This window comes from Gossypium hirsutum, chromosome A03, assembly GCF_007990345.1.
Source record: "Gossypium hirsutum isolate 1008001.06 chromosome A03, Gossypium_hirsutum_v2.1, whole genome shotgun sequence".
NCBI lineage: Eukaryota > Viridiplantae > Streptophyta > Magnoliopsida > Malvales > Malvaceae > Gossypium > Gossypium hirsutum.
In genome coordinates this window covers 104321412-104333132 of record NC_053426.1, presented here as the reverse complement: position 1 = coordinate 104333132, position 11721 = coordinate 104321412, and the positions used below count along the sequence as shown (strand labels likewise).

The window sequence follows — 11721 nt, the reverse complement described above, 5'->3', positions numbered from 1 at the left end:
TGAATATGATCCTATATTCTTTCTTCAAAGAACCATTGCTTAATGCTCCATCTTTTTTATATATAATTCTAGTTTGTTAATATTAACCCATTTCTTTTTATTGGTATTTTTTCTTAGATATTACTTGATTGATAATTAAAATGCCTAGAATTTTATTCAAGTGATACCTTTATTTCCATCAATAAAATTAACACAAATTTTTTATGTTAATTTTTTAACTAATAGCTGTAATTTAAATTATACTCATAATTATCACAATTTTTTATATTTTATACTTAAAATTCTATTTAAATAATAACCCTAATTTAAAAATAGCACATCTATTTTTTATATCAAAATTTTTAACTAATAGATAAACATAAATTTAGGTATGTAGATGATTGTGTCCTTGTATGTTAGAGAGAAAGATGTCACTCTCTCTGCCACACGTACATAACAAGTGGCTAAATTTAATCCTCACACGCCTTAGAGTGGACATCATTTGATAGAAAGACAACCGACGAAACTGGAAACTTCCTAATAACACCCGGTCAAGAAACCAAAGCTGAATTTCTAATCTACAATTTCACTTTTCTAGAGAATACTTACTTGGATGCAAAGGAAATAAAACACACTTAAATACCTAAATTTCGTGAATTCTCCACTCAACCCCCTAAGCAAATCATCCATTTCATAAATATTAATCCACCAAAATAATTATCCTATCAGTTCAAAGACACCATGTCATCAACACCTACTCAAGAAAACACTAAAGTAGAAGGATCCCAGGAACCCATAGTAGAAGCATCCCCATCGGAAGAAGATATTAAGAAATGGGGCACGCACGTCATGGGAGCCCCTGCAGCTCCTAGTGCCCATCCAGACAACCAGAAGGCGGCTTTATGGAATGCTAGTGATCACCAACAAATCTATGAGCTGCCCTATGTCGTTTATTCCCCTGCAGAAAGACCAAGCCATAATCCTTTTGAACCTGTGATTAACATGTTCAATACCTGGAGTAGGAAGACCGAGTCTATAGCACGCAACATCTGGCACAACCGTAAGTTCATTAAATTATAGCTAGCTCCTTCATATCATAGTCCTAATATGTGTGGACTGGATATATGAAATTACAGTTAAAACTTGACCGTCTGTATCGGAAGCAGCATGGGGTAAATTAAACCTGACAGTCAAAGCTATAACAGAGGGTGGATTTGAGTCTCTGTTCAAGCAGATTTTTGCAACTGATCCGGATGAAAGGTTAAAGAAGACATTCGCCTGTTATCTCTCCACAACAACAGGCCCTGTTGCGGGTACGCTCTATTTATCAACGGCTCGGGTAGCCTTCTGCAGTGATCGGCCCTTATCTTTCACTGCTCCTTCTGGTCAGGAGACTTGGAGCTACTACAAGGTAATAATATAAACTATTTAACAAGATTAATGATATGATGAAATGCGCATTAATTTAGTTATATTTTGCATTCATTAATGAGGACAGGTGATGATACCTTTGGCGAATGTGGGCAGTGTTAATCCGGTGGTGATGAAAGAGAATCCAGTGGAGAGCTATATTCAGGTAGTTACGGTGGATGGGCATGACTTCTGGTTCATGGGATTTGTTAATTTTGAGAAAGCATCGTTTCATCTTTTGAACAGTCTGCAAGATACCAAGCCGCTACCCTGAATCCAGCCTAGCCTAGGGGCAGACTATATGTGTGGATGTTATTTTTTAAAATTCAGATGTTGTTATTAGTAGGAATATGAACACGTAGATTGAGGGGTTTGACGAGTTGGTTTGATTTTTTTTTGGTCTAATAGATATAAAGATTGATGTTTCCAGAATTTTAATTTCCACACTTTTTACTTTCATAACAAAATTATGGGGTTCCATTTTCTTTAAGTAAAAGGAATTAATCCAAATTATTATTATAAAATATCAGACAATATTTTCCGGATTACTTGACAAAAAAAAAGAACACTATCCCAATTAATAGAATGTCCCTACAAATCATTACAACTATGCCATCAAGGTAAAGACAATTTTTTTTAAAAGAAATTTTAAACATGCAAAACGTATCCTTCAAAAAAAATGAAAATTTAATTGTTCATATATTTTAATTGGAAACTAATATCCAATAATAAACAAATTTCATAGCTCTCCAAAATGTAGGATAAAAATATAACAAAAAATTTATTGTAATATTTGGATGGGAAGTTAAATTTACTGCTATCCATGAAAATTAAAATTCAAAGCAAAATTTATACTTTTGTAATTACTTTAAATTTGTATTAGTAACTTGATATATAACACAATATATATCTAATTTTATGTCTAAATTATTTTTCAACAAAAAATACTGAACGAAAATTAACAAAAATAAGCACACACATGTAAGACAATGCTACTATAAAAGTAAATGATAATTAAAAAAAAGTAAATAATATGATTTTAAAATAACCCTTATTTTCCAAAAGAGTTAAAAATATGTGGACTTTATTTAAGGAAAATGAAACAGATGATTTAAACATTTTAAAACAAATGTAAGAGGGAAGGACCACTCTTGCTGTTCCACCCCCCACAAAAATAAAGGGTAAAAAGAGAGCATACTTGTAAAACACAACCAATTAGGCTGTCTCGGTGCATGTATGAAAAAACACTTTTGGTATCCTACACTGATAGATCTATAATCAGATATATAGGCACCGATATCTAATCTTTCTTCCTTCTCTTTCTGCAGCTCCCTCACCACCGACAAAGCGTCTCCTTCCATCATCACCATCGAAAACCCTAGATCTAAACCATCTAGACTGCTTCAAGACATGCAGTCGCCTGAGTTGCGGATGCAGTAGGTATGTTATCATGCAAGCTAGTTTTTGAACCCAGTACTACCTCGTTAATTTGAATCTCTAATTACTATACATGCACATGATTTTTTCCTATTGGAACCCACCCATTGTTTGAAAAGTCAAAAAGGGTGGGCACCGAAAGTAGAAAGTAAAATTGGTTGGCAAGTTGGGTTAAAAGTTGGCATGGGATAATTGCAATTTTGGTCCCTAATTGTATAGGGACATTGCAAGTTGATCCTTGAACCTCAACTATAAATAGGCCTAACCATTTCTTACTTTCTTCATCCCATAATTGCCATTCTCTACTTAAGGCATTATTCTCTCTCTCTATTTGTAAATTTCACTTGTAATTTTTGGAGTGAAATATATTTGGTAGTGCCCGAGGACGTAGGCAAAATTTGCTGAACCTCGTTAAAATTCTGGTGTTCTTTATTATTTGTTTTGCATATTTTGTGAATGTGATTGTAGTGATTTATTGTGCTATTAAATTACGATAGAGGGATATTCTGGCTAGGAAAGACTTGGTATTTAAGTGATCTTCGTGATCTACCTCTCTTTCCTGGGAATTGAACTTAGGGTGATTTTTCAGTACAATAATTTTACTCTTTCACACGCTTCCGCGCAACAATTGGTACCAGAGCCAGGTTCGTACTTGGGGAATACGACCGTTTACGGTACTATTCATGTATACGGCACTATTCACGTATACGATACTATTTACGTATACGACACTATTCACGTATACGGTACTGTTCACGTATACAGTAGTTGGGATTGAGGAGAAAATGACAGCAGCATCGTCATCAGCAAGGACTACTGTGACAAATGCAAAATTTGAAGTAGAGAAATTTGACGGTACCAATAATTTTGGTATGTGGCAGTGTGAGATCCTGGATGTCTTATGTCAGCAAGAGCTGGATATAGCCCTTGAAGAAAAACCTGACAAGATGGATGACAAGGAGTGTGCCAAGATCAATAGACAGGCGTGTGGTACAATCCGCCTATGTTTGGCCAAAGAGCAGAAGTACTCCGTCATGAGGGAGACATCAGCGAAGAAGCTGTGGGATACATTGGAAGAAAAGTTTCTAACGAAAAGTCTTGAAAATAGGCTTTATATGAAAAAGAAACTTTTTCGGTTCACGTATGCACCTGGTATGTCGATGAATGACCATGTGAACTCATTCAATAAAATTTTAGCAGACTTGCTAAATTTGGATGAGAAATTTGAAGATGAAGACAAGGCATTATTGTTGTTGAATTCCCTTCCTGATGAATATGATCATCTTACCACCACATTGCTTCATGGGAAAGTTTCAATCACATTTGATGCAGTCTGTAGTGCGTTGTATAGATCTGAGACTCGAAAGAAAGATAAAAGAGATCACAGAGATACAACTGCAGAAGTCTTAACAGTAAGAGGTCGTTCACACAGCAGCAAACCTGGTAGAAGGGGTAAGTCCAAAGGGAGACCCGCCAAAGATGAATGTGCCTTTTGTCGTGAGAAAGGGCATTGGAAAAAGAATTGTCCTAAGTTACAAAAGGGCAAGTCTATTTCTAATGCATGTGTAGCGGAGCATGATGAGGAGTCAAACTTTAGCTTGGTTGGCATGGCAATGGCATGTCAAACGGATGAGTGGATATTGGATTCGGGATGTACTTACCATATGTGTCCTAATAAGGACTGGTTTTCTAGTCTTGAAGAACTAGAAGGTGGAGTTGTTTTTATGGGCAATGATAGTGCCTGTAAGACAATGGATGTAGGTACAATCAAATTGAAGAACCATGACGGCTCAATCCAAGTTCTGACAGATGTTCGCTATGTACCCAGCTTGAAGAAAAATATCATCTCATTAGGGGCCCTAGAATCTAAAGGGCTCACAATCACTTTGAGAGATGGATTACTAAAGGTAGTAGCTGGGGTATTGACGGTGATGAAAGGCACTAGAAGAAATAACTTGTACTATTTAAATGGAAGTACAGTTATTGGATCAACATCAACAGCTTCTGCGAAAGATGCAGATTCAGAGGCTACCAGGTTATGGCATAAGCGATTGGGACATGCTGGTGAAAAAGCTTTGCAGACTTTGGCGAAGCAAGGCTTGTTGAAAGGTGCAAATTCTTGCAAATTGGAATTCTGTGAACATTGTGTTCTGGGCAAGCAGACGAGGGTAAAATTTGGTTCAGCAATTCACAATACGAAAGGAATTCTGGACTATGTTCACAGTGATGTGTGGGGACCTACCAAAGTGGCTTCTTTGGGAGGTATGCACTATTTTGTCACTTTTCTTGATGATTATTCAAGAAAAGTATGGGTGTATCTAATGAAAAGAAAAAATGAAGTTTTGGATGCATTTCTGAAGTGGAAGAAGATGGTGGAGACTCAGACAGGTCGAAAGGTCAAACGACTTCGATCAGATAATGGTACTGAGTACAAAAATGATCTATTTCTACAAGTATGTCAAGATGAGGGCATTGTGCGACACTTCACTGTTCGAGATACACCACAGCAGAATGGGGTGGCAGAACGCATGAATCGGACTATACTGGAGAAAGTTCGATGTATGTTGTCCAATGCTGGATTGGGCAAGGAATTTTGGGCTGAGGCAGTTACATATGCGTGCCATCTAATTAACCGATTGCCATCAGCTGCAATAAATGGAAAAACTCCTATGGAGATGTGGACTGGTAAACCTGCTACTGATTATGATTCTTTACATGTTTTTGGTTCCACTGCATATTATCATGTAAAAGAATCTAAGTTAGACCCAAGAGCAAAGAAAGCATTATTCATGGGTATAACTGGTGGTGTAAAAGGATACCGTCTCTGGTGTCCTGATATAAGGAAGATTGTTTTCAGTAGAGATGTAACTTTTGATGAATCAACCATGATGAAGAACGAGGATTCACAAAAGGATGACAAAACCAGTAGTACTTTGCAGCAGGTGGAGTTTGAAAAGGTTAATGATGATCCAGCTAATATTGAAAGAACAAATATGAAGAAGTTTCGACCCAAGAACTTCTACAGCAACAAGATTCAATTGCATATAGGAGGCCAAGAAGAGAGATTCGTAAGCCTGCTCGCTTTGATGATATGGTGGCCTATGCACTTCCAATTGCAGATGATGATGTTCCTTCCACTTACACAGAAGCAATAAGTAACTCTGATGGTGTAAAGTGGAAGCAAGCTATGAATGAAGAAATGCAGTCTCTTCATAAAAATAGGACTTGGGAGTTGGTGAGACTGCCCAAGGGAAAGAAGGCAATTGGATGCAAATGGGTATATGCAAAGAAGGAAGGATTTCCTGGTAAAAATGAAATTCGATACAAGGCTAGATTGGTAGCAAAGGGTTACGCTCAGAAAGAAGGAATAGACTACAATGAAGTGTTTTCTCCAGTTGTGAAGCATTCGTCTATTCGAATTTTGCTAGCCTTGGTTGCGCAATACGATCTTGAACTAGTTCAGCTTGATGTGAAGACAGCATTTTTACACGGTGATTTGGAAGAGGAAATCTATATGACTCAGCCTGATGGATTCAATGTTGCTGATAAAGAAAATTGGGTTTGCAAACTGACAAAGTCGCTTTATGAATTGAAACAATCTCCGAGGCAGTGGTACAAGCGATTTGATCAGTTCATGAAAGGGCAAAGGTACACAAGAAGTAAATTTGATCATTGCGTATATTTTCAGAAGCTACAAGAAGGAACTTTCATATACTTGCTCTTATATGTTGATGATATGCTGATAGCATCTAAGAGCAAAGTTGAGATTGAGAGATTGAAGACTCAACTCAATCTCGAGTTTGAGATGAAAGATCTAGGTGAAGCTAAGAAGATTCTTGGCATGGAAATATGTAGAGATAGAGCTCATGGCAGAGTTAGCTTGTCTCAGAAGCAGTATTTGAAGAAAGTACTACAGCAGTTTGGCATGAACGAGCAGACCAAACCTGTAAGTACCCCGTTGGCTTCTCTTTTCAAGCTTTCTGCACAACTATCTCCTTCGACGAATACGGAACGAGAATACATGTTGCAAGTTCCGTATTCTAATGCAGTGGGTAGCTTGATGTATGCAATGGTGTGTACAAGACCCGACATTTCACAGGCAGTTAGTATAGTGAGCAGGTATATGCATAATCCTGGAAAAGGACATTGGCAAGCTGTGAAATGGATTCTACGGTATATTCAGAAGACCGTGGATGTTGGATTACTGTTCAAGCAGGATAATACACTTGGTAAAGATGTTATTGGGTACGTTGATTCTGACTATGCCGGTGATTTGGACAAGCGAAGATCAACCACCGGTTATGTGTTTACACTTGCTGGAGGACCAATAAGTTGGAAGTCTACACTACAGTCTACAGTTGCATTGTCAACCACAGAAGCCGAGTACATGGCTGTAACAGAGGCTGTAAAGGAGGCTATTTGGTTACAAGGTATGGCTAAAACCTTGGGGTTGGTTCAGGAGCATATTAACGTGTATTGTGATAGTCAAAGTGCTATTCATTTAGCAAAGAATCAAGTCTATCATGCACGTACAAAACATATCGACGTACGATTCCATTTTGTGCGGGAAATTATTGAAGAGGGGAAAATTTGTCTTCAGAAGATCAAGACTGCAAATAATCCCGCAGATATGATGACCAAGGTGGTAACAGCAACCAAGTTCGAACATTGTTTGAACTTGATTAATATCCTGCAAGTTTAACAGTTGAAGAAGGCACTATCAAGTATTGTTGTCAAAGGCAGAAAGAATTGTGTGAAGATAAGATTATCCTAATCAAATCTTCAAGGTGGAGATTATTGGAACCCACCCATTGTTTGAAAAGTCAAAAAGGGTGGGCACCGAAAGTAGAAAGTAAAATTGGTTGGCAAGTTGGGTTAAAAGTTGGCATGGGATAATTGCAATTTTGGTCCCTAATTGTATAGGGACATTGCAAGTTGATCCTTGAACCTCAACTATAAATAGGCCTAACCATTTCTTACTTTCTTCATCCCATAATTGCCATTCTCTACTTAAGGCATTATTCTCTCTCTCTATTTGTAAATTTCACTTGTAATTTTTGGAGTGAAATATATTTGGTAGTGCCCGAGGACGTAGGCAAAATTTGCTGAACCTCGTTAAAATTCTGGTGTTCTTTATTATTTGTTTTGCATATTTTGTGAATGTGATTGTAGTGATTTATTGTGCTATTAAATTACGATAGAGGGATATTCTGGCTAGGAAAGACTTGGTATTTAAGTGATCTTCGTGATCTACCTCTCTTTCCTGGGAATTGAACTTAGGGTGATTTTTCAGTACAATAATTTTACTCTTTCACACGCTTCCGCGCAACATTTCCTATGTTTGTTGAACACAACATCAAAGTTGATTTTGATGAGCGGGCTTTCCAGCGACTTCCATCATACCAGTTTCCCTTTCTGGACATGTAACTTCTAATTTAGAACCTCCAATTCGCCAAGATAAACTTGCTGTGGAATAAGATGATTTTTGCACTCCTTTACCGATTAATTTGTTTCTCGATATCCAAGTCGGCTATATTGTACATGAAAACAATCGACATTGCCTCAAAGAATTGTGCTCAAATATGAATATCGCCCATTCTCTGTAGTTTGATTCTAACGCAGATATTGGCCAACAGAAATTTAATTGCTCCCATATCACCTTTGTACGCGGGCAGTCTCGGAAAACTTACTCCAAAGTTTCTACCTCACCAGAGCATCTAGGGCATAATCTAGACTCTACTAACCTTCTGTAAAGTAGATTAGATGAAGTAGGAAGAAAATTTTGAGAAATTCTCCAGTTTAGTATTTTAATCTTACAGGGAGCCAGATTTAAAAAAAAAATTGTAATAACTTGTTTTTGAGTGATTTGGGAATTATAATTCCCATGGTGAATTAGTAAATATTATTTAATAATATTTATGAGTTTTTTTAGTGTTTTATTGATTTTTAATATGATAATTTTTGTTAATTATTCAATTAGTCAAGGTACAAGTGATATGTACTGAAAATAAGTAGTTTTGGAAAATGATGTATTGAGATCTCGTTTTCATAAACTGATTTTGAGAATTTTTTAATTCAATATTTATAGAGTGATTATATAGATGAATTGAATTTTGGATAAGTGATTTTACTAAATTAGTGACTAAATAAGGTACAAAAATTAAATTATAAAAGTGGTAAAAATTAACCAATATAAAATTGTAATTAAGTGATAGATATCAATTTAGCAATTTGACTTTTTAAATATAGTGGACGGTGGTGATAAAAAACTATCATCCATCAAAATGGTTAATTAAGGTTGATGTTAATAAATTATGATTAATTTAATTAATTAATAAACTAACTATATTAAGTTAAAATTTAAGAGTCATCATCCATTTTTCTTTTTTCTTCTTCACAGTGGAAAGAATGAAACCTTGAGAAGCCATTGATAAAGTTTCAACATTCAGCTAACTTTAGTTTTATGCAGGGTAGGAAATTTATTACAAAGTACCCTACTTCCATTAATTGGGTTTTTTAATAACTTTTAATTTTAGAATTTTTAAATTTATAATTCAGAGTACTCTTCTTCTTCATATCTTTCATTTCTTCTCGACACAAAATTGCATGAAAAAAGAAAAAAAAAAAGGCAAAGAGAGATGAAAATGAAGATAGTGTAAAACAACAAAGTAAATAAGAAAAGAGTAGGATCAAAATGAATGTGTATTTAATGTTTCTTTTAAAGGTCTAAGACTAATTTTTTATAAGATTGGCTGCGAAAAAATTAATTGCAAAATTTTTGGTTTTTCTTAACTACAAATAATTTTTTATTTATTTTAAATATATTTTTATAATTATTGTTAAAATAAATTAAAAATATCAAACTGATTTTTTTAACAGAAGTTAACAGCTAGGTGAGAAAAATGTAACAATTTGATAACAATAGTGATTATTATGTAAATTTTAAAAAAAATAGATAAGTGAAATGTAATTTTAAATAAAAATTAGGGAGTTTAGCGGTATAAATATTGGGTTGAATAGGGTGGTTTGGAATTTTGCGTTTCATTCACAAACAGAACTTGGCGCACCTTCCCGGTATCTTCATTTCGGTAACATAACGCGAAAATATAAGAATTAATTTTTATAAAAGTCAATGAATTAAACCAACAGCGGTCGCAGCCTCTAGACGTTTCGTTTGAGTCATTATAAAATACCCCTCGCTGACTCAGATATAATTCTACATTCATAGCTTGCATTAGTTGACAAAGCATCATATTATCGGAGAGATAAGAAATATGTCGAAGACGGAGCAGCCGGTGCTAGGAGTCCCATACTATGCAGGGCCACGGATGGATGGATACCAACAGGGGAGGATACCAGCCAACGCCATATACGGCGATCCAAAGGGAATTCCGATTCAGCAAACCATGTATCGGGATACTCCCGCTCCTTTCAATTGCCCTTACTGTGGTAATTCCGGTCTCACCCTCGTCAGGTATTTCCTCTTTCTTTTTCATTCCCTTATTATATGAGATCCGTTTTCTCTAGTTCCCGATCATCTATTTGAGGAAGTTGTGTGGGATTGTAATGACCAGAGTCGACTCTAGGTCCTGCCTGACTTCTGAAATTTGTGGTTTGTTTTTCTTATATGCGAGTTTGTATTTTTAATTTATAACGTCAAATTCAATAACAGCATTATATAGATAGATAGAATGAATCAATTGTAGTTTATTTTATAATAAAACATGTAGATGCTCTGTAGTTCCTAATTTTAGTTTATTTGTGGCAGTGGGTACAATTAAGAATGGCTTGTTTAAATAAACATGACCAAGCAATGAAAATGGCTTGTTTTTCTGTTAGCCCGTGGCCTGGACATATACAATATGATAATATTACTCTATAAAATTTAATGTGAAATTCAGATCTAAGCCTAGTTTGGCAGCAGTGGTTGGATGCATGATGCCCTTTATGCTTGGAATCTGCTTCCTTTGCCCTTCCATGGACTGTCTTTGGCATAAATATCATTATTGCCCAAACTGCAATGAGAAGGCGAGTCTTGTTTTACTTTGATATCCACTCTTAATTGTTTTCTTTCGGTAATTTCACCCATTCCATTGTTTTTGATTCAGATTGCTGATTTTGAGAAATCAGATCCCTGTCTGGTGGTGGATTTGCCCCAGTGGATGCAAAAGAGTTTTGCACTGCCTGCATGATAACCAAGTCTACTAAAACCCATTTTGCTTCTGAGTTCTGATTTGATGTCTATACAAGCAACCGTGTTTTGAATAAAAGCTTTCCACTCGACTCTGTTGCCAGCCGCAACAGCCTGTTGTGTATTTTTTTGGATACATATAATCTATCCATAGCTGAATTTAATGTTACAAGTCAGAAAAAGCTACATGCAATCTAAAATGAATGAAATATTATTGATATTTTTCTCTTTTTGTAAATAATATAATATAATTGATGCGTCTGTAGTCTAACAGAAACATAATTGACGAATAGCCCCTTGGGTTTGAACTATTCAATATATGTTAGAACATAATAAACATATGTAATATTCTTCCAAATTCTAGATTAGTAGGCTACCTGGAGAAAAGTCGTTCCATTTAAAAACATGTTTATAAATTTCCATAACAAAATGTATTTCATACACGAAATAGGGGAGTATGATTTGTGTGAGATCCTTGTTATTACAATAATAATTTTATTTCAAAATACATAAATTATGATTTATTTAATACTACTTTCAAGCCTCACATTATAATTTTTTAAAATCTATATTTTAACATGGTTAATTATTTTATTAACTACCATTAAATTCATCTTATCGAAAGTATCGTATCGTTTTATATTAATAATTTCCATTTTGAACTAATAACAGAACCAATTAAAAATATGTAATCACCACAATGT

The 11721-nt window shown here is 35.3% G+C and overlaps 1 protein-coding gene, 1 long non-coding RNA gene and 1 pseudogene across 2 annotated transcripts; 2 read left to right on the top strand and 1 right to left on the bottom strand.

Moving 5' to 3' along the window:
• Positions 1–535: 535 nt before the first annotated feature.
• LOC121220823 (uncharacterized) lies at positions 536–1629 on the bottom strand. The gene is made up of 2 exons (XR_005918028.1): positions 1488–1629; positions 536–1383 (listed from the first exon to the last, which is right to left on the bottom strand). It is a non-coding gene; the product is annotated as an uncharacterized lncRNA (long non-coding RNA).
• Positions 721–1821, top strand: LOC121220821 (GEM-like protein 5; annotated as a pseudogene).
• An 8036-nt stretch (positions 1822–9857) lies between these two features.
• On the top strand, positions 9858–11237 carry LOC121220820 (GSH-induced LITAF domain protein). Its single transcript, XM_041100389.1, has 3 exons — positions 9858–10300; positions 10728–10854; positions 10935–11237. The coding sequence occupies exons 1-3, from the start codon at positions 10101–10103 to the stop codon at positions 11016–11018; spliced, it is 411 nt and encodes a 136-aa protein (XP_040956323.1). The 5' UTR covers positions 9858–10100; the 3' UTR covers positions 11019–11237.
• The last annotated feature ends 484 nt before the right edge of the window (positions 11238–11721 follow it).